Consider the following 23,432-nt stretch of genomic DNA (forward strand, 5'->3'; position numbering starts at 1 on the left):
ATTTAAAGAATCTCAGCTCATTGTGTCAGTTGATGTATTTAATATTTCCCTCAATCAGAGCAATTTCTGAACTTCCCACCCTCACAAGGAGAGCAGCCCTGCAGCTCAGTGCAAGGCTTTGTCTCAGTCGGGAGCCGTGTTAAAAACATTGGCAGTAAATTTTACCAGTGGACAGAAATAACTGATATTACTTCATCTCCTGTCTGTCAGCCTGCAAAGACATGGGAGAGAAAGAAAAACGCAGAGACAGCTCCAGGCAGGGTTCTCGAGGCTGAGATATGGGCACAGGAGGAGGAAAGCTTTGTTGACGTATTTGGCTGGTTTGGAGGAGTATAAAATGTCAGTGTGTGGGTTCTTTATTTCCCTGTGCTGTTACCTGGGGCTTTGGGCACTGCTGCCTGCTCTGTAAACACAGATTATGGAGGGCAGTGAATCGTGGTGCCCTTTGCTGCTCGTGTCCCTGCAGCTGCCTGGAATGAGAGCAGCTCACACAGGCAGGGAGGTGCCAGTCCCAGGGAGATCCCTGGAGAGCCTGCTGTGCCTCCAGGGATGGATTACCTGATGCTCTGCCGCGGAACTTCACTGCTGAGACATTCCTGTGGCAGGCAGAGAGCCCCTGCTTCCTCTGGGATAAAGCCATTCTGAGAAAGGCAGCTCAGGCATCCCTGCTTCCTCTGGGATAAAGCCATTCTGAGAAAGGCAGCTCAGGCATCCCTGCTTCCTCTGGGATAAAGCCATTCTGAGAAAGGCAGCTCAGGAATCCGTGTGATCTGCAAGGCAACCAGCAGAGAAGGTTTTATTTGCAGCAAGCAAGGTCAGGGGTATAAAGCTGATCAGTAAAGCCATTTTCAGATCCACAATCAAACCAGGATCACTGAGGTTGGAAAAGCCCTCCCAGCCCATGGAGTCCCAGCTGTGCCCAATGCCCACTTTGTCCCCAGCCCAGTGTCATGTTCAGGAATTCCTTGGACGACTCCAAGGATGGGCACTCCAAACCTCCCTGGACAGCCCCTGACACTGTTTAACAACCCATTCCATGGGGAAATTCTTGTGCCATGCAATCCAAACCTCCCCTGGCCCAGCCTGAGGCCATTCCCTCTCCTCCTGTCCTTTTCCCCCTGGCTGTCCCCTCCTGTCAGGAGCTGTGCAGAGCCGCAAGGTCCCTCCTAAGCCTCCTTTGCTCCAGGCTGAGCCCCTTTTCCAGCTCCCTCAGCCCCTCCCTTTACCCTCTAAACCACCCCTGAATGCCTCAGGAACCACTGGCACATCTCTGGGTGGGTCTGGGAGCAGCACAATGCTCTGTTCTTATTGGAAGTGATGGGGATGGAGGATGGATGGATGGATGGATGGATGGATGGATGGATGGATGGATGGATGGATGGATGGATGGATGGATGGATGGATGTTGGATGGAAGGATGGAAGGATGGATGGATGGATGGATGGATGGATGGATGGATGGATGGATGGATGGATGGATGGATGGATGGATGGAATGGATGGATGGATGGATGGATGGATGGATGGATGGATGGATGGATGGATGGATGGATGATGGATGGATGATAGATGGATGATGGATGGATGGATGATGGATGGATGGATGGATGGATGGATGGATGGATGGATGGATGGATGGATGGATGGATGGATGATGGATGGATGGATGGATGGATGATAGATGGATGATGGATGGATGGATGATGGATGGATGGATGGATGGATGGATGGATGGATGGATGGATGGATGGATGGATGGATGGACGGACGGATGATGGATGGATGGATGATGGATGATGGATGGATGACAGACAGACGATGGATGGATGGATGGATGGATGGATGGATGGATGGATGGATGGATGGATGATGGATGGATGGATGATGGATGGAGGGATGGATGATGGATGGATGCATGGATGGATGGATGCATGGATGGATGATGGATGGATGGATGGATGGATGGATGGATGATGGATGGATGATGGATGGATGGATGGATGGATGACAGATGGATGGATGGATGGATGACAGATGGATGGATGGATGGATGGAGGATAACAGCCCCCAGTGAGCACCCCCAGGCCCGTGCTGTCACGCACTGAGAGTGCCCTGGTTTGCTGCAGCCTGTGACCAGCTGGCGCTGGGCGTGGCGGCGCTCTTCGGGCCAGCGCACAGCTCCTCGGTCAGCGCCGTGCAGTCCATCTGCAACGCCCTGGAGGTGCCCCACATCCAGACCCGCTGGAAGCACCCCACCGTGGACAACAGGGACGCCTTCTACATCAACCTGTACCCCGACTATGCCGCCATCAGCAGGGCCGTCCTGGACCTCGTGCTCTACTTCAACTGGAAAATCGTCACCGTGGTCTATGAGGACAGCACGGGTGAGTGCTACTGGCTGCTCCTGCCTGACTCCACCAGGCCAGGGGCAGCTCACTCTGCCATGCCCTCTGCAGCTTTCCTGGCTCCCAGGGGAAAAAACCCCATCCTGCTGTTGCAATGGCTTTTGGAAAGCTGCTCACTTCACGTGACCTTGGGAAGGAGCCCCTGGGGTTTGAATAGTCAATTCCATTTTGCTTTCTGGTTGTGGAATTCATAACACAGTTTCAAACTGATCCCAGAATCCCAAAATCTGGAGATCACCCAGTCCAATCCCCCTGCCAAGTCAGGGTCACCTGCAGCAGGTGACAGAGAACTCTCCAGGTAGGTTTGGGATGTCCCCAGAGATGGAGACTCCAGGCCCTCCCTGGGCAGCTGTTCAGGGCTCTGCCCCCTCCATGGACAGAAATTCTTCCTCAGGCTGAGGTGGAACTCGTTGTGTTTCAGTTCATGGCCACTGCTCCTCATGCTGTCACTGGCACCACTGAGCAGAGTGTGGCACCGTCCTGGGACAGCCTTGGGGACATTTGTGTGGGTTGGTGGGACATTTGTGTGGATTGATGGGGTATTTATGTGGGTTGATGGATCCCCTCTCAGCCTTCCCTTCCCCACGCTGACCAGGCCCATCTCCCACAGCATCTCCTCACAAGAGAGATGCTCCAGACCCCTCATTCTCTCTGTGGACCCCACTGGACATTCTCCAGTAGCTCCTAGACAAACCTTCTAGACAGAATAGAAACAAGGAGAGGTCTTTTCCTGCCCAACCCATAACCAAATTGCCATTCCAAAACACCAAGTGCTGTGTACCTGCCCAGCCACAAAAAACCCTGATATTAAAGAGATTTCATTTGCAGAGGTATTTACAAAGTAAATTAATCATCAATCATCTTATTAACTCAGAGTCAGGAAAGTAAACATGTCAACTTTGATCAGTATAAATAGTCCTTGGATTTGGGGTTAGACTGATGCCAGTTAACTCCAGCTCTTTTGTTTCTCATCCCTAATGTTTGACATCATCTCGCCACAAGAAATAAAAACACCTTGGCCAGGTTGGATGGGGCTCAGAGCACACAGGAGGTGTCTCTGCCCAGGGCAGGGGTGGCACTGGATGGGCTCAGGGGGTCAGGCTTTTGCCATATGCTCCAGAAAAATAGCTGCAGTTCTTTGCATTGCTGCTTTGGCTTCTCCAGGGCACCACACCTGGGCTCCATCTCACTTCATGTGGCAGCAGGAAGCGTTGGGACGTGCAAGGTCCCAGTCTGATGGGACCAAAGGAGATATTTTAAGGCACACAGTAATTTCTTCTCCTGAAAAGGAGAGGGAAGTGGGTCAGCAAATCCTTTAGTGTTTTTGCTTTTCACCACTGGAGTACTTTTTGTTGCTGGGAAGACAAACACCAGTTCTCAGTGTGAGGTGAGGATGAGACGAAGGCTTCCCTGAATGCCAGACTCCTCCCAATCTCATTTTCCCTCCTGGAGTTGCCGTCCCAGGCTGCACCTTCCCAGCCAGGTGACCCCACCCAGCCCCTTTGTCAGGGAGTGCTGGAAGCCCATTCCCTCAGAATCAGCTCCAGTGGTTTCTGTTCCTCAGCTGGCTCCTGGCCAGGCCCCGCTCCGGGTGCCTGCAGCATTTCCAGCTGAATGCTCATCATGGTACATTTTCTCTATTGATTGTTGGTACTAGAGAACCTGAGAGGAGCAGGCTTGGCCCTGCAGGCGGGGGCAGAGCAGCTTTTTCCCAGGCATTGCCAGCGCTTGGGTGAAAGCCAGCAGCCCTCGAAGCTCAGAGGGAAGAGGGAGCTTTGTCTTGCCTTAGATGTGCCACTCAACCAGGGGCACTCACACCCCACACAAATATTATCCCCACTCCCAGCAGGAGAGGCAAGAGCTCCTTCATTTTAATAATTTGTTTGATTTTTGTCCAAGAAGTGCTCCTTGGCTGTGTTCTCTCTCTCTCTCTATGCATATTTTTAAGGCAGCCTTTTCCTTCCCCTCAGCAGGAGATCAGGAAATTTTTGGGTGAATTGCATTCGTGGATAATGTGAGACTGTAATCACACACCTCAAAGAGCTCTTAACTATCTTCCCTTGGTTTTGGAGGCAGTGCAAATTACACAGGAGTGCTGAGTTAGCCAGTTGAGCTGCAGTGTGTTTAAACACTTGGACAAGGCTCTGGCTGAGCTCTCCTGGCTTCAGCTGAGGCGTGTAAAGCTGTGCCAGCTGAACACCGAGTCTGAGAAATCACCCGTGTTTGAGAGTGTAGCACTGCATCCCAAAAGGTTCTGTAAGAACTCACAGCTGCTGAGTGACACCGGGCAGGAAAGTTAGGAGGAGGTTTCCTCAATTTTATCTTATTGCTGTTTGGAATTGGAACAATAATGAGCTGCACAGGAAGAAGCCTTATTTGCTTTTCATGTCTCAATTTAAACATACTACAGTGTGTTTATATTGTATCACATCAATGCAAACATATCCTCTAGTCAACCAGTTGAAAACACCTTCCAAAATATTTAGAAGCCAAGTATAAACATGGGAATGAAAAGCTTTAATAATATTAGCTAGGAAGCTGGCAAATATGGAACTAGCAACTCTCCTTAGGGAGCGTGGAGTGTGAGAGACCCTGTGTAACTGACAATAAACCCTCGTGGCACGGGATGGTGATTGTGCCATTGCCTGTCATTTCTCAGGTCTAATTCGCCTGCAGGAGCTCATCAAAGCCCCTTCCAGATACAACATCAAAATCAAAATCCGCCAGCTGCCCTCTGGGAACAAGGACGCCCGGCCTCTGCTGAAGGAAATGAAGAAGGGCAAGGAGTTCTATGTGATATTCGACTGCTCGCACGAGACAGCGGCAGAAATCCTCAAGCAGGTACCGGGCACGGGGAGGCAGAGCTCCCCAAAATCTGCCGGCCCCTCTGATCCCACCTCCACCAAAACCAAAGGCGCTTGCCGGGGGCCCAGGGGCTTGTGGATGCAGGGACAGAAGTCACAACAAAAGGTGCACTGACACCCCTAGAGAGCCCCACGTGTACCCCCAGGAGCAAACAGCTTTTCTTTCTGACATGCCAGGCCCTGCCTGGCTAGGGACATCACTCCATGTGTTTCAGCTTGTCCTGCTTTAATCAGCAGTTTTTATTTCTTTCCCATCAAATATAGAGGCAGAATCAGAAGGAAGATCTATCCTTTAAACCGATGGGAGAGGTTGTTGTGTGAGGGCTGGCCCAGCCCGAGTGTGAGATTTGGGGGGACGTTCCCAGGGCACACAGGGAGGGGTGGGAATTACCATTTACTGCTGCCACTTGCTGTACATTCCTCAACAATCAAAGTCTAAGGCACAGTTTGCTGACCTGCAGGAAACAGCTCCATACATTTTGAGGGCAGTTCCCTTCTTGCTGCACCCCTAGGTTGAGGGACGAGTTATTTCTCCTGCCAGGCAATCTGATGGGATACCCTGATGCCAAAGAGCACCAGAGAGCTTCCACTGACTAAATGCCTATAAAAGTCCCCTTCTGTTCCCATCCCAGAGCATTTTACTGAAATACTGGAGTTCTGCAGAGCAGCTTTTTGTGCCCAAGTTGGTAAGGCAAGTTACTGCATTTGTGTGTGGAGCCTGGAATGTTCCTCTTCAGGCTGGAGAAACTTGGGGCTTGCAGAATCCCAGATCAGCTGCAGCACACAATTCCTGTGAGCCTGTAGGGTGAGATTTCCTGCTCCAGGAATGCTGTCCTGCAGTAAATGTTAGGATTTCCTCGGTGTGACTGATTTGAGGTACAGGGGCGGGGAGGGCACTGTGTCAGCACTGTTTGGGCAGGGGGAGCGGGCTGTCCCCCCACTCTGCTCCCTGCAGGGCTGCCCAAAAGCATCCCCAAAAGGAGATTTGTGGGGGAAGAGTTAAGCTGACAACACAGAGTTTGAAGGACCAGCAAGATGAAGGTGCAGATGTCTGGCACCCTACAGGAGGCACAAAGCTTCCAATATGCCAGGCTGAATATGGAAAAAAACCCCAAAAAGCAAAACCTGGGTGTCAAAAGAAGAGGAGGGAGTGCTGAAAGATGCATTAAAGCAGGGCAAAGCAGCAGAAAAGTTTGTGTGGGATATGGATCAGCCAGACAAGTGACAGGATGCAGGTACAGATAATGCTCTCCAGTGCCTGAAGAACTGGGGGAAGGAGGGGGAACGGCAGTGTGGGAGAAAACAGGAAAACCGAGAGAGGTACACCTGTGGGTCAGCGCTGTGGGAGAGGGAACAACATAAATATAGGCTAGAAAGAAAGGGGAGATGGCTTTTCTGTGAGCTAGCTCTGTGGCTGAGTGTAGATGCTGGCAGCAATAACTCAGGGGCTGAGTTCCTCCCTGCCAAGGCAGCAGTGAGGTGTGGAGGTGTGCAGGGCTCTGAATTCCTGTGGCACTCCTCTGATGGCGGGGTACAGGAGGAGCCCTGCCCATCTCCCCATCCCTGCACTCACAAACCCCTCTGTCATTGTACCCTGGATGGAAGCAAGATATCAAACACTGGAGAAATCATTCCAGGGAAACTCTGTGATGTCAGTAGAGAATATTTTTGACTCACAGTCGTCACAGGAAAAACAGGTGGTATTGTTAAATTAGATAAGATTTCTAACAGGAGCAGGACTCAGGGTCACCTGAAGCTGTCCCCAAAGCAGCTCCTTCTTGTCTGTTCACTGTATTTAGGTAAGGCAGTAGGTGTTTAGAAGCCCATGGGGCAGGGAGGGGACACTGCTTATTTCCCAGGGAGGGAGGTGCCCAAAGGCTCCTCTGGGAGCAGAAGGATCAGCGCAGAACTCTGCTGGAGCTCTGATGGCAGTGTGTGCACCAGGGACCTCTTCACTCGCCTCCTCCGGCCTCTGCTTCACAAAACACCACAAAAGACAGATTCCTGCTCTAATTTCTGCCTATTTGTGGCTTCCACTAAAACCCCATCAAGGCACGCTTGTTGTGTGCACAACAGGAACAGGTGGATCAATAACCTGATTCAGCCCAAGTACAGAGCCTGCCCTCAGCTGAACAAGCTGTTCCCTTGCTCTCTGACAAGCTCAGAGAGCCTGGATTCCCTCAGCTCCTGCCCAGCCCCTCGAGGCCTGTCCTTTGCTGGTTACGGCATTCACCGGGAATATTTGGTTGGTGCTCTGTCTGCATTAGACAAGCACTCTCTGAGTAAATTAAATGTGGCTCTTACAAATTGCAATCTGTTTTCTGCACAAAGACTGCAATTTACGCTGCACACTATTCAGTCTGATATTGCCTTTTGTGTGAGGAACTTGGCTGAAGAGGTTGAGTTGTTGTGCTTAACCCTCAGTTTGTGCTAACACACCAGGAACAGTAATCTGAACACAGATTTTACTGCTAGGCAAAGTCACCTCTCAGAAAGTACATCCCTGCTAACCTTAAATTACCTACTCCTTTCTTCACACCCCCAAAATACATTTGAGGAAGTGTACTGTATATTTAATCAGGTTTAAGGCCCTCACAGAGCATCCTGTAAAGACGATGTGACAGACAACGAAAAGAATCATTAATTCAGTTCCTCCAGAAGGCAGAAAAACCAGGTGTCACCATGGAGTACACTCCTGGTACAGTAATAGATGTGGGAATAGAAAACTTCAGCTCCTGACTCCGCTCCTTCCAGGAACCTGGCAGGTAGGCTGGAGCCCACTCGCTGCTAAGAAAAGGCTGGATTAGCTCTGTTCCCACTCCCATGAGAGAAACACCAGTGGCACATCCCCCCTCTGTGGGTGAGAAGCAGGGATGGACTGGCCTTAGAAAACAGAGGGGTAATTAATTGGAAAATGAAGTGCATTTAATGGTCATGAAATAAAATAACAGCCTGAGTGAGGGAAATGCAGAGTGAAAGCAAGCACAGGACTTGGTGCAGTTCCCACTAATGCACTTGCCCATCATTGCAGTTCCAGCCCGCCTCGAAGGCAGACTGACAATGGATCTAAATGAGGCAGGGAGTTTTTTACAAGATGAACAAATGCAAGTTAGAGCTGGGATGTGATTCAAGCCAAGAACAGGGCACCCAAAAGAGATTTTCAGACATAAGAGAGAGTATTTTTATCCAGTCTCTGTCAGCTTGCCATATATAATTTGACCACTGATATTTTCTTGGATTCACTTCATGGTTCGTGACCCACAGCTGAAAGTGCACAGCTGCAAAGGACAAGGCCCAGGCTCCTGATCTGGAAGGGATAATTAGAGATGGAAGTGTCTTTATCTCCCATTGTCCAACTATATCTGAGTCTGGCTGAAGAACAAATGTTATACAGGGAAGGCTGGGCAGGAGATGTACAAGGAGAATATCTGAGGCTGATTTCCCTAGTTTACATTCATCTGAGTTCCACTGTAAGTAAAAGCTATTATTATTTAAATAGGACATTTGTATCAGGTGGATAATTATTTACATAATTACATGCAAAGTTATTTAAATAGCGATGTGCAATGAAACCTCATCCCAGTTTCCTGTGGGCAGGCACACAGACAGAGATGTTGCCTTCCCCTCTCTCTCCTGGGCTGCTTCTCTCTCTCAGGTCAGCTGCCCTGTGGGAAGCTTTGCCAGGTGCTTCAGGGGTGTCCTGGCCTGGAATCCATCCTTGTTCCAAGCAGGCTCTCACTGTCCTGCTCCTGGGAGCTGCTGGGAGCTGCTGTCCTGCGTCTGCTGTGCTGCAAGCACTCAGCAGAAGAGCCCCGGAGGCTCCTATTTACACTGGCAGGAGCACCCAGGGAATGAAGACTTGGGAGTTACTGATGCTTTGGGATGTCCAGCATGATTCTCAGCACTCCTCTTGCTTTTGCTTTCATTTGATTCCATCTCCTGTTTCCCTGCATCAGAGCATTAAATCGTCCTTTGGTGCAAATTTTGCTTGGCGGCCATATTACGCTTAAACACGAATTATTGTTGCAAAGTCTGTCTGATCCTCAAATAAAAAGCCCCTATTTAGTATCTAATGCACATGTCAAGTGCTAAATGGCTTTTAGCTAATTCTCATCCCTAATGACTGAGAGAGGGGAGGACAACCAGTTGAGGCTGTTCTCCTCAGGGGCTTTGTTTCTGTTTGTCCCATGGTTTGGAGGTTTTGCCTGTTTGTTTGGGCATTTTTTCTGCCTTGTTTTGGGGTGGTTGTGCTTTAAAGAACAAACCTGTAGTGTGACTTCTGCAATGACTTCCCACTGGGCTCTTTCAGTGCAGTTCCAGCTCAAAGGAGATCTGCATCATAAAAATCCCATAAATTTGGCACCTCCTTTGCAAAGCCACAGAAATCCAGTGGCTCCAGGGAGCGGGACTGAGTCCAGCCAGGTCAGCTGGGAAGCACAGCACACAAAGTTCCCCAGGATGCAGCCCTGCAGTGTTATCTGTGCATAAACAGGGCAGGAGCGGCAGTCTCCAGCTTATTCTACAGGTAATAAAAGAGCTCCAGGAAACAGAATAGAAGAGGATTAATAAAATCAGAAATAAAAAAGGCAATTTTGATGTGTAAATCCAGTGGAGCATTTCAATGAAATAGTTGCCTTCTGGCTTGACTTTTAGTGGCTGGAAACGGATCAGTTGTTTGCGATTAACACTGAGCTGGTTTCATTATCTGCTGCAGCTCAGAAAGTTCAGGGTTTTCTTTCTGCCTTCCTTTTTCTTTCTTTCTTTCTTTTTTTTTTTTAATGTGAGGAATTGCCATAGACAATCCCTCTATTTCCCCCTGCCTTTCAAACAGCTCTGCAGGCACTCCAAGACTGTCCTAAAAGGGTATTAGTAACAGATCCTTGCATTGCTGTGATCAGGACTGAGCAGGAGTTAACCTTGGTCTGTGTTGCTGTCAAGGCAATGAATTCCTCAGCACTTTCCCAGTTTATAATTCCTTCTCCTCTTCCTCCTCCTCCTCCTCCTCACAAGATCCCAGAGAGGGCAGAATTCTCCTGGACAAGTGAAGGAAGGCTGCAGGGAGGCTGTTCTTCCAAAGTTTTTCCCATCCCAGCTGTTTTGTCACATTCCCCAGTGGAACAAAAGGCACTTAGAGAAACTTCCTTGTTTCTGTTTTCCTCCTTTAGTCCTGAGCCCTCAGCAGTGTCCTAGTCTCACCTGGCAGCAGAATACAAAAACCTGCCTCTAAGCACTTCTCCTACCAACTGTGTTGTCTGCTAATAAATTCATTTTTAGTACTCTCAGACTGCAGACTAAAGGATTTTTAAAATCAGCATCTCGTTATGTCTAGTAATTTTTCTTGTCCTGGAAGTTTTGCAATCTTTAATCTCTTTCCTGAGCAGAGGTGATAAAAACATCATTTAAATACAACAGGATATTTTTGGCTCCTAAAGAAAAGTGTGGGGTTTATTGCAATCAAGCTCTCATGACCTGTGATGTGTTTAACCCTTGCTTTCCAAAGGCAGTGCAGCACACTGGGAGCTTTCAGAGTAAAGTACCTTCACCTTTCCATCTCTTCCACAGATTCTCTCCATGGGAATGATGACAGAATACTACCACTACTTTTTCACAACACTGGTAAGGAACACTATAAACATGGGGGGGGGGATGTCCTCTGTTTCAGAAAAGACAGCTAAATTCTCCCCTTTTTCTAGGACATCTTTGTTGCCGTTAGTCAAAGAAACTCCTGGAGAATGGGTGCTAACACTCCTTAGGAATATCAGGACCCACAATTTCTTAAGAAAGCTGTTTAGCCCCATTTCTGGGGCTGGCCAACATTTTAATGCAGTGAAAATTAATTGCAGTGCACTGATTAACAAGAAACCATCAGTACAGATGGACCAGAGTGAAACAAAATTAAGAATGGATGGCTTTGCACTGTGGGCACTGCTGGTTCATCACTATTTGATTGTTTCATTTGCTTATAAAACCACAGAACCACAAACAGATAAAAGCACTCGGGAAATTTTATAATACAGGTTTTCTTTGATGGCACAAACACAGCTCAGGAGGGTCCTGCACGGTTCAGCCACCCCAGCTGCCCTGTAAATGCCATGTGGAGCACATGGGGCCCACATGCACTGCCCTATCCATGCACAGCTGGCAGGGGTGCCTGGGGAGGCACTGCAGAGGAAATTGGGATTCCTGGGCAGCCAAAGCGCAGCGCCCTCCGTCTCTCAGAATTTTCCTCCCCTCAGCTTAGAAAGCAGCTTGACACTGGCCAGCTAATTCCTCATGTCAGCCTGTCAGAGCTGCAGCACTGCTATAAATTCACATGTGCAGGTTGCTTGCAAAGCAGCTCTGCTGTGGGGAATGGATCTTTTCTCTCCCAAAAGCAGCTGTGGGGTATGTCACCTGCCTCACTCACACAGCTTTGGCTCAGTCAGGTTTCACACGGGAGCCAGGGCAGGCACAGGGGAAAGCCCCACAATTTCCTCAGAAATGGTTCTGTTTGTGTTCCTGCTGGCACTTTAGGACCTGTTTGCCCTGGACCTGGAGCCCTACAGGTACAGCGGGGTGAACATGACGGGCTTTCGGCTGCTCAACATCGACAACCCGCACGTGTCGGCCGTGGTGGACAAGTGGTCCATGGAGAGGCTGCAGGCACCACCCAGGCCTGACTCGGGGCTCCGTGATGGCACCATGACTGTGAGTGAGCTGGAGGGCACAGGGAGGGAGCAGCCACGCTGCCAGGGGTGGCATGGTGACAGTCAGTGAGCACCAATGCTGCCAGGGGTGGCACAGGGACAGGGAGGGAGCAGCCACACTGCCAGGGGTGGCATGGTGACAGTCAGTGAGCACCAATGCGGCCAGGGGTGGCACAGGGACAGGGAGGGAGCAGCCACGCTGCCAAGGGTGGCATGGTGACAGTCAGTGAGCACCAATGCTGTCAGGGGTGGCACAGGGACAGGGAGGGAGCAGCCACGCTGCCAGGGGTGGCATGGTGACAGTCAGTGAGCACCAATGCGGCCAGGGGTGGCACAGGGACAGGGAGGGAGCAGCCACGCTGCCAGGGGTGGCATGGTGACAGTCAGTGAGCACCAATGCGGCCAGGGGTGGCACAGGGACGATGTCTCAGCACGGTGCCATCGTTCATCTCAGCCCTGTGAAAACGCAAACGCTGCCCCACTTCTCCCATCGCCTTCTGCACTGTGCAGCAGGAAACGCAGCAGAAAATGGGACTTCCCGAGCAGGTGCAGGATTTGTGACCTGCAGGGGCACATCCCACATGTGTGGGAAGGGAGTAGCATTTTTAAATGGGTGAAGCGCCCTTTCTCTTCATTTCCATCTCTACAGAAGCTCTGGCTTTTGAGAGGTAATTTAAAGATAGATGAGAGGTATCATCAAGGCAGGGAATCAGGATTCCTCCCGGCACTCCCCCAAGGAGGAAAGGAAAGAATAGGAACAATTACAGAGACAGCATGACTCCATTCAGTTTGGCAGGGTGAAGGGTTGCCAGCTCTTTGCAGTATGAAATAATGTGTCTCATGGACTGAGTGCAGCTCAAAGTGATAAGATATAGACTTTATTGCAGATGATTGCAGGGAAAATTTGGAAATGTCTTAACATCCTGAGGAAGTGTGCTATCCCTGGCATTGCTCACACTGGTGCGCTGCTTTGGGCTGTGTCACCATGCTCAAAGCAGGGAGGAAGTTGTCCCTGGGAATTCCTGATGGGAATCCACACAGAAATCCCCCAAATACAACACTGGGAAAAGCAAAGTTCTCAGCACTCTTCTGCTCCCCTTGCTGTCCCTGACTCTTGTGCTCTCCTTTGCATCTTCATAATCTCAGTGTCCTTGATGCCCTGGCAGAGCACCGAGGGCAGCCTCTCCCTCCTTGCCGGGATCATTTCAGTATTCCCAGCAGGTTCCATTATTGCCCAGTTTGATGGAGAGCTGCACCACTGCTGCATTTCATTTGGCAATAAGGCTGTGACAGGCGGCAGAGTGCACGGAGATCAGGACTGTACATCCTGTTATTAACTCAGGATTTATCCCTCCTAGTTCATGCTCTGCTGTTTGCCCTGAAAGCAGCTTGTGGGAAGCCAGCAGCGCACAAGCAAGACAGCTCTGAGTTCACATCCTGCTGGATGCCCAAACTGCACCCAGAGGCACAGCTGGTCTAATGAGGTCTCTGGCTTTCTTTGCAGTGGCTTAAGCAGCACACAAAAATGAGAAAAACAAGTTCCTGGACTGGCTCTGAGTCTCTTTCTCCTGACATAAAAGCACACAAGTCAGGGTGAGGTACTTGACTTTAGAAAATGAGGTGACCTGTTGCACCCCACAGCCCTAAACAGAGCCACGGTGAGGGGAGAAGTGACAAGCCAGGGGAGGCGGCACAGCTCCCCACTGCCACACGAAGCAGGGACCAGTGACAAGTGGCACAAGGACAGGGCTGAGCAGCCAGGCCTGGCAGTGCTGCAGACACCATGTGCTCAGGGCAAAGCGTCAGCACTGCCAGACAGAGCAGAGTGAGCACAGAGGAGCTTTCTCACCAAGCATCTCCTCCCAGGGTCCCTGGGACACAGGCAGAGCCAGTAAAATCCAACCCTGAGTGCCCAGTCCAGTGTAAAACTGAGCTCTGCTGGCACTAATGGGGATATTTCCATCGGTTTTGAGGGATTTGGGGTCAGCCCTTGATGACCTGAGTGTGCTTGGAACAGCTGTCTGCTGTGAGACACTTCACAGTGAGAACAGCTGGCATTGTCTCCTCCTGCTTGACTCATCACTCACAATGTTTTCTGTTCTCACAATTTGCTCCCATTGTGGAGCATTATTTTGGGCAGATTCTGACAAGCACATCAAGACCAATTCCTCTTCTGCTCTATCTTAAGATTAGTCCTTAAATTCAGATACATTTGAGCAAAACCCTCCAATACTGGGACCACTGATGCTGTTGTAATTTAGTCAAGTAAATGGCACAAACAAAGAAGCAAATATGTTAATTTCCCAGAGGAATTGAATGGAAAAGAAACAGAAAACTGATCAGCTCTGCAGTTCCTATAAAGGAGTCTGGTTTCTCATCTGCACAATTGCTGCCTTCTTTCCTTCAGGCCCCGGTTTAATTATTCATTAGGTTTACCTGGAAGGTAATTTGTGCAGCATCATTTGGGAGACACAGCCATTCCCACCTCGCTATGGGAGCACTGAAGCCCAGTGCAGGTGAGGGTGAGACTTTTCTGAGGTGACAAAGTGGGACAGAGTGTGTGATGTCATTTTGGGGCCGTGCCTTTAAACCCACAAACACGCTCTCAAAAGAAACACAGATGCACAAAGAGCACCCACTAATTTTGGTCTCTGAATATATAGGGGTGAATTCAAGGATCCAAGGCTGTAGTGGGAAGTTAGATGTGTGAGTCCAAGTTAATCCCCCCAAAACCACACCTCCAAAGGATATTTCCCCTCTCTAGAACACCACTGCACACATTTGTGCCAAAAGCCAGGGTCCTGGAGGGCAGCGGGCCCTTGGAGGGGGATCTGCCCCAGGTGATCAGTGGGATTGGCTTCCCTGGAAAGCAGGGCCAGCCTGTCCTGTTGGGAAGGAAGCAATCCCACAAGTGCCATGAGGAGAGTGGCTCATACACGTGGGACTTCTTAGAACCCCTCTCCAGCCTGCCTGGGACCCCTGACCTCCATCTCTCTGTAGCTCCCCGGCCTGGTTTCTGTCCCAGTGCTGAAAACACTCCAAAATAAGGTGGAGAACTGGATTAGGCTGCTCCTGGGGGCACTGGGGGCAGGCAGTAACTCACTCAGCGCTGTGTTTGTGCAGACGGAGGCAGCGCTGATGTACGACGCCGTGTACATGGTGGCCGTGGCCTCGCAGCGAGCAGCCCAGATCACCGTCAGCTCCCTGCAGTGCCACCGCCACAAGCCCTGGCGCTTCGGGCCCCGCTTCATGAACCTCATCAAAGAGGCAAGTGCAGAGCCCTTCCTTCCTTCCTTCCTTCCTTCCTTCCTTCCTTCCTTCCTTCCTTCCTTCCTTCCTTCCTTCCTTCCTTCCTTCCTTCCTTCCTTCCTTCCTTCCTTCCTTCCTTCCTTCCTTCCTTCCTTCCTTCCTTCCTTCCTTCCTTCCTTCCTTCCTTCCTTCCTTCCTTCCTTCCATGCTGTAAGACCTCACAGGTTTTTTATTCAGTTAATGTTTGTTGTGGATGCTGTTGATGATTTCTAAAAGTGTGAGGTAAGCACAACAGTTGTTCTGGAAATGGAAAGAAAAGTGAGCCTGTAGCTCTGTCCTTGCCTCGCTGTGCAATTCCAATTGTAGTGCAGATTGTTTGATCAGGGATCAATATCCAGAAAACATGGCAGCCAGTATTTCTAAAGAAGGAAATTGCTTCCTGAAGCAATGCTCTATCTTACAAGATAACTGAGCTTGATCCACAGATGTCCTAAAAATACTCATTTTAGTTGAAATGGCTTCACTCTTTTAAAAGTCCTGGTTTTGTTTTGTTTTTCAAATAGAAATCTTTCCTTTAGGGAAGTGTGGAAATGAAAATTGGAAATTAGGTGGAGCATCCCACATATGTTTTACCTTTTCCCCATCTCAGTCCCTGCGTTTGAAGAATAATTATAACGAAATTGAAAGGTAACAAAAGACTTTGTATCAGGGAATGCCCCTGCAGTGATGCCGTCCTTATTTTGGGGGATGCTGAGTATAAAACTAAGGGTTCCTGAAGCCTAAACTGGAATACTTTGCCCAAGAGTAGCAGGTGTACCCCAGCAGATCAATTCATAGCCTGAACAGTGACACAGCTCTCATTTATCATGGACAAGCAGCTTCTCTTGCATGGAGTGAGATATGGGAGATAATTACTGATGGCCTTGCAAATAGAGTCTCTCGTGGTCAGTAAAACACTGATTTAAATGCTCTGAGAGTCTTATCTTCCTGGCTGATGTAGCCAAAAAAGGTGGCTGTTAAAAGCAGAGCATAAGGTTTAACAAGACCATATTGAGTTTCCTGTGAAGCCTAAAACATGAGTTGGAAACAAATAGCAAATACATTTGGACCCCAGATCATGTTAGGGTCTGGTTTGTTCAACAGGGATAGAGGAACTTTATAAGCAGGAATCAGTGAATAGCTATGGAGAAAACAAAGTCAAGGAGGCAGAGCGATAGCTGGGCCCACATAGGCAGAATTTAATTGTCCTGGTTTTTGATGTGGTACTGACATTCTGTGAAGGCATTTTACAGACTGATCTAAAGACAAATATTCAGTACTCCAGTCTAAATAGACCAGTTTCAGACAGAGAATTTGCCTGCAGTGATTCCTGCAGATGCTGGAGTTAACAAGTGCTTCAGTGGCTCCCTGGTGAGTTTTTGCATTTTATTTTGGTGGTGAAAAGAACTGAGGTCACCTCATTTGCTTTGTGGGCCAGCTCTATGAAATGTCTGAGATCAAGGCTCTGCAGCAGCCCATTAAGGAGTTTTTAATGAGAAGTAAATCCTTGTCAGAAGCTGTGTGTCTCAGTGACCCAGTGCCATTCACAGCTGAGGGATGTTCCAATCTTGGAGCCTTCTGGAGGCATTTGCAGGGAGTGCCCCTTACCCTGCTCAGAGAGGAAAGGAGGTTGTTGTCTGTCTGCAGAGGGGGAGCAGGAACAGAAAGGATGATCCCACCTTTTCTGAAGGAAAAATGGGAGTAAACATGAAGTATGTTTATAACTGAATGATCCAGTTCTGCTCATGTCCCCTCTAAAGCACAAGATAAGGCCTCAAATTATGATTGTTTTTCAATTATCATCAAAACCAGTGTGAGCTCCCCTTGTTCAAATCCAGCCACAATGAAAACAACAACTGCAGAGAGAAGGATAGAGATGCAGGTAGGATTCTGAGTGACTGTTAAGTGCCCTCAGGCAGAATCCCAGAGAAAGATCTCAGAGATTGAAAGAGATCTGAAGAGATTTCAGCTCCTGCTGTGTTTCTGAGGAGATCCATGCCAAGCACTGAGACCAGGAGGCAGAGCCATCCATCTGCATTCAGTACTGGAAGGAGAAGGGACTGGAGGTTTCTCATTACAGTAAAAGTAGAAATGTAAATTATGACAGAAGGGAAAGCAATCCATCTGCAGAGGTATCCATGAGTTTGTCGTGTTTCTGACTGGCAGCAGCTCCAAACGCAGGGGCACAAAGAACCTCATAAGAGAACTGAACGTTTCTGTTGTTTAATGGTCTTTGATTACTCCCAGAGTCAGCCTGTCAGAGTGCTTTCCTGGGAGTGTTTTCCTGCAGAGTGGAACAGATAAGAAGGAGAGAGCAGTACAAGAGCCTGATGCCAGAAGACCCAGGAAATCTCCCTGCTCGCTGAGACAGGGGCTGTGGGGCAGCACTGAAATCTTTGGCAATGACTGGGAAAAGATGACAACATTTTGCTCCAAACCATGAAGTAAAATCTCCTCTGCTGCATCTTTTTTATTGCATTTTGGCACTGAGCCAGTGACAGGGTCTGGGGGTGCTGGCTGGATTTCTTCTCTGGGCTCTGCTGCTACAACACTCAGTTACATCAAATTGAAACAGCTGTTTACTTTGGTAGGGCCTCTCTCACCAGATAATTTAATAGTAGTAACCCTTGATTCACTCTCACTAAAACAATCTTTTTTCTTTGTTCCACTTCTCATAAACTTTACTTCTAGTCCATGAAGTGCATTTCTGCTATGAGCCTATTAGTGGCTGCTGCTTTGACCTGAAAACTCTTAATTAGGAGAGCAAACAAAACAACTGCCTGACCTGCATCCCAGGGTGCTTTATTAGGAAATAAAGCTCAGCTTCCCGACAAGACAATGAGGCTGAGGGCAATGTCAATAGGCATTCTTACTCTGAAATCAAATTTCAAGTGGAAAAACACTTATTTATGGAATTATCTACGCCCAGATTGCAAAGTAATTGCAGGATTGCATGCTGGGAATAAATACATATTGAATTGATGAAAATTGATAAAAAATTATCTGCCAAGGTACTGGCGCTGTGATATCCAAAATCAAAACAAGCTGTTTGACAAAAAGATTGCATATCTTTTCTTCCATTCTGTTTTCAGCTCATTAAATATTTCCTGGGCAGTAGATTTTTTTATAAAAAGCAAGCTAGAACCATTATAAAGTGGCTTATCTGAATATGTGGAGGATGTTTTGATATTTGCTACACAGACCATTTTTTCAGGACATATTTAATATATCCAGGCTTGCTCAAACACAATGCACAATTTTCCATGCTCACAGTCCACTATAATCCCATCCCTCCAGCCGTGGAAAATGCCCCTTTCTGCCTCTCACTGCATTTCCACTCCAGTGCTGCTCAGGGAAAGGCCAGGACTTTTCCTGGACCTCTTCCAAGTAAAGAGGCTGTGGAGCATCATAATTCTCAGTTTATCTCCACAGATAAAGCCCTGTGCTGAAATTCTCTTTATTCCATCAGTTATGCCAGATTTGGAGCAGGATAATGGCCAGGCCATACCCTAACTCACTGAATTCCATAATCCTGGGGGCTCTCTGGTAATAAGAGGATTAATTATGAGGGCTGACAAGTTGATGTGTGGCTCATCACACACGATTTCCACTCCAAGGAGAAGCAATATCACTGTCACTCCAATCTGGCAGCTCTCTCTGCAATTCCAATAAAGCAGGGGCTTTCTCTTCCCAAAGGAAAGAAAACCAAAGGAAAATTAAACTGGCCTTGGTCAGTAGCATTTTGGTTATTATTTATTGATTTATTATTTATTATTATAGTGGTATTGTTATTTATGGACTTGGGAGGTTTTGTTACATAAGAGAGACCTGAGGTGTTCTGAGCATTGTAGGTTTAGGTGTTCCTAGGTTTTTGAATTTTTCATTCAGGTACCATCAAAGCCCTCATCAGAAATTTGGGAATATTGGTTCTTTCACCCCTGTGGTTAATTAGCAATGTGCATTAAATCAATAACTGATGTTTGTTTTGACTATGATCTTCTGATGATAAATAAACAGAATATAACCCCAAGAATTAAATATATATACCATGGGTCAAAATAACCCCAGGACAAAACAGAGCAGGCAGGAGAATATTCTTATCTCCAACTAGACTTCACTCCAGCTTCTGAGTGTACTACTCCCACAAGGAACAGTCCAGTGACTGATTGCTGACCAAACTCCCATTAAAGCCAGGGAAAAACCCAGATTGCTTGCCTTTAGGGAAAAGTTTCCAAATTTTCAAGTTACACTTAAACAGCAAGAGAAGGGAAAAAGAGAGAGAGAGAATAAAAAATACAGGTCTGTACTACAAAATAAATAATTGACTCTGGTCTGATTGGGGAATTTCTCGAGTCAGTTTGGACACTGCTCCCAGAGATGCACGGAGTGGGATTGTTTGGTGTCTGTGCAGGGCAGGGCTGGGCTGGGTGATCCTTGGGGGTCCCTTCCCCCTCAGGATATTCCATGAGTCTCTGAAAAGTCTGGAAGCAGCTGAACCGATCAGTTCTGGGATTGAACTGTTGATTGGCTCTGGCTGGAATGGCGGCTGCTGCATTGATCCAAGATGGTGAAGTGGAAATTGATACAGACCCTGTGATGGGTGGGAATTGATAAAACTCCCCTGGAGTGTTTGACCTTGGAGGCTGAGTCAGCTCTGTTCTCCTGATGTTGTCATTTCCCATCAAGCTATTGATAGGGATTGTAACTGGAATATTTAACCCCAGAGCTCAGCTTGTGCTTTCCCCACAATGCTCATCTTTTCCAGCAGTGAAAGCAGGGAGTTCCACAGCTCTCACTAGGCTGCTTTGTGTATTTTGGCCGTGGCAGGTGCCTGCCAGCCTCTGAAGGGGGCTGAAGCTGTGTCTGTAACCTGTCTGTCCACTCCCTTCCTGAGGCTTGGTAAGAAAGGGTCTGAGCAGCTGCTGACAGTGATGCTCTTTGATCAGTTACCTGATCAGGCTCCAATTCAGCTTTTATTATGTCCTGTAACACTCAATGTGTCACCAGAAGCATAAAAATGGCTATAAATCCTGTGTGTGAAAGCATGAAATGCCATCCCTGTGATACACACAGATGCAGCTCCTGGCTTTTCAGGAAGTTCTGCTTCATTTCAGTTGGTTAATTAGCAAGAATTCTGCATATGATGCTTTCTCTGTTTTGGTTTAGAAGCAATAAAATAAAATTCAGAAATTAAATTCAGAATTCAGATGGTATCTGAAGCGTGTTCCTCACCATTAGGATTTAAAAATCCCATCATCATTTAACGTTTCTGAGAAACACTCCCTGAAACTCCTGAGAAACTGATCTCTAAAGAGCAGATTTTATAAAATGTTCCAACTTCATGAAAAAGAGATGGGGGCACATCAGAGGAATAAAAAGACAGGCTGGAAAAAGGGATGTTAGAGATTGAAATTCATCCATACGTGTCCATATTCATCCCTATGCTATCTTGATTATGTCATTATAATAAATAAGTAATAAATAACCCTGCAAATGTTTCACTGTTTACAGCAGAGACTTATGTATACTCCCAGGTCATTAAGATGGAAAATCTCACAGCAAATTTGTTGCACCAATGCTTTTCCATTCTTATGTTACTTAAGTGTGTATCAAAGTGCATTTTTTTTCCACAAATTCCACATGCACCAGATTTGCCTGAGGCATGTGGTGAGAACTCCCCAGCATGCAAGATTAAATCCTGCAGATTCAGGGCTGGAATTCAGATGAAGCAGGGAGGGGGGACACCAGTCTGTAAGTGTGATTTTTAATGCAGCTTTACTTCTGTCCTCTGTCTCCAATAAATTAAATGAGGCAAGGAACGATGTGTGGTGGAAAAGCTTGTAATTTAAAATTATATGGCTGACACACACGAAGGAACAATGCCATCATTTATCGTCAGCTCTCCTTGTATCTCTGACAAATTTAATCTAATGGGGGGCCTCCCAAAAATAGATTATCAAGATTGTCTGCACTTTTAAACCCATCACTTTGTTTTATGGATAAGCATCAGCTCTGGGGACAAAATGGAGTGGGAGGGAGGGAGGGAGATCTCATTTCAAGGCAAACAGGCTTGGTGGGAGGCTCACAAGATACAGGAGACTGAAACTGTAGTGAATTCCTGTGCAGTGCACAACTGCCCTGGCTTTGGGCACGTGCAATTCTCCCTTTCTCTTTGGTCAGTCTGCATTTTTTTATCAGTACCACACACATGTAAATCAATCTAGGTAAACTCTCACAGACTTGTGCCTGGCTGCAAAATGCAAAGCATATCAGAAAGAAACTAAACCACAAAAAAGGGGGTTTTGTCAGAGTAGCAAAGCCACATATGCTTAAAAGCCCCCAAATTTGGAAGTGATTCGACGCTGTGATGTATTTAAACTACAGTCATTATTAACAGCTCTTGTTCTGGGTTCAGAGTGGCTCCTGCTGGGTGCCACAGGCAGGGTGTGTTTGTGTCCCCAGGCACGGTGGGAGGGCCTGACCGGGCGCATCACCTTCAACAAAACCGACGGGCTCAGGAAGGACTTTGACCTGGACATCATCAGCCTCAAGGAGGAAGGCACGGAAAAGGTAAAGAAACATGGCCAACAGTTCATTTGACAAGGGCATGGTTCCTCAGCTTGAACCTCCTGTGGCTGGGGTAAAAAACCCCACCGTTCTCAAGTGATTTGAGTCAGAGTTAAAGCAGAGCTGCTAAGATTGGGTTTTTATTGTGCAGTGCATTTCGAGGTATGGGAGAGGAATGTGGGGCAGGCAATATTGTCTAATGGAAAGAATCATCTTTAGTGCACCTCGTTGTCAATTCTTGCCACTGCAACTGTGGATGGTAAATTCATACCTAGAGATAGATAAATTTATATAGCCGTGCACAGATAAATGTGACGTGAGGGAGAGAGGAAAGAAGGTGCTTGAGTAATGACCTCAACACAGTGGAGATGCTGGGAATTCTCCAGGTTTCTGGGATTGGATTTGCTCTCTTTCCCTTTTCCAGCCCTCAGCCAGCGATATGGGCTGCCCTGGGGTGGTAGCTGCGGGTGTCCCCAAGCCCAGCACAGGTGACAGCAGCTCCCGAGGCTGCTGGCCCTTGCTCTGTGTGCTGGCTCAGCTCTGGGTGGTAATTGCTGATGGGTTAATGGAGAATTTAACTGTAATTGCTCCCACACAGCTCTCCAGACAGCTTCTCTTTTCATTTTTAATGAAGCACTCTGTCTGTTTTTCCCTGTACCAAGGCTGCTGGCGAGGGTTCTAATCATTTGTATAAAGTGTGGAAGAAGGTTTGTACACACACAGGTGATGCCAAAACCCTCTGGGCTGGGTCTTCTCACTCAGCCTTTGGGTTTTAATGGTGACTCTCCTATTGCAGTTTAGAGACAACAGTCTCTCTGAAAGCAGGAATTCTCCTGGTAGGATAAGTTTTTCTCCACTTGAGACACTGTAATTGCAAAGACTAAAAAGATCTTGGCAGGATTCAGCTTTTTCACCAAAATCAAGGGGGGTTAATTATTATTTTACTTCTTGGGAGCTGTGCTTTTCCCATCTTTGAGTAAAGACCCCTGCTACAGCAAAACCAGTCCTTTTCTCCTGTGCCATCCTTCCTGATTCACCTAAAATTTACGGGGTAAAATTACAGTATTTTGGATGTGTATTGGCATCAGCTCCAAAGTCTGGCTTAATGTGCAGGGCTGGGGGCGTTTTTCCCCACACAAACCTCTCAGTGCTGGCAGTGTTCAAGCATTATTGCCTCAAAATTTGGATGAGTGTGTTATTAGCTCCTTACAGAAAAGAATAGAGATGATTAAGTGGGTGCTGTCATTCACTAACATATGGAAATTGGGACTAAGCTTGTTTAGAAAAGATGTAAATTACCCCAGGAATCTCATCCCTCTTTGAACATAAGGTGCTTAAAACACAAAAGTGGGATTTGGAGACCAGATCCACTCACTGCTCCCCACAGGACTTACAACCCCTGGTTGCTGTTCTATGAGGAGAAGACAAAAACTGCATCCACTAAGTCTGAAGTGTTCTGCAGTCATGAGACAGAAACTTTTTGTAGTGGTTAGAATTGTATTTTGCTCATGGTTCACACAGATCTCATCATTCCACACCCCTCCTTCTTGCACAGTGCAGAAAGGTTTCGTGTTTGTGCTGTTTCTGTGAGAATAGACCAGTGTAAAACACCCTTCCTGTGTT

At 47.7% G+C, this 23,432-nt stretch overlaps 1 protein-coding gene across 4 annotated transcripts in view; it reads left to right on the forward strand.

Moving 5' to 3' along the window:
* GRIK1 (glutamate ionotropic receptor kainate type subunit 1) overlaps window positions 1–23,432 on the forward strand; it is a 97,870-nt gene that overhangs the window by 46,295 nt on the left and 28,143 nt on the right. For all 4 annotated transcript variants that reach the window (XM_030948099.1, XM_030948114.1, XM_030948107.1 and 1 more), the window contains exons 3-8: window positions 2,126–2,383; window positions 5,064–5,245; window positions 10,831–10,884; window positions 11,782–11,955; window positions 15,078–15,221; window positions 21,705–21,812. In XM_030948099.1, coding sequence (XP_030803959.1) covers window positions 2,126–2,383; window positions 5,064–5,245; window positions 10,831–10,884; window positions 11,782–11,955; window positions 15,078–15,221; window positions 21,705–21,812 — 920 coding nt within the window. The remainder of the gene's footprint in view (window positions 1–2,125; window positions 2,384–5,063; window positions 5,246–10,830; window positions 10,885–11,781; window positions 11,956–15,077; window positions 15,222–21,704; window positions 21,813–23,432) is intronic.

This window comes from Camarhynchus parvulus, chromosome 1, assembly GCF_901933205.1.
Source record: "Camarhynchus parvulus chromosome 1, STF_HiC, whole genome shotgun sequence".
Classification (NCBI taxonomy): domain Eukaryota; kingdom Metazoa; phylum Chordata; class Aves; order Passeriformes; family Thraupidae; genus Camarhynchus; species Camarhynchus parvulus.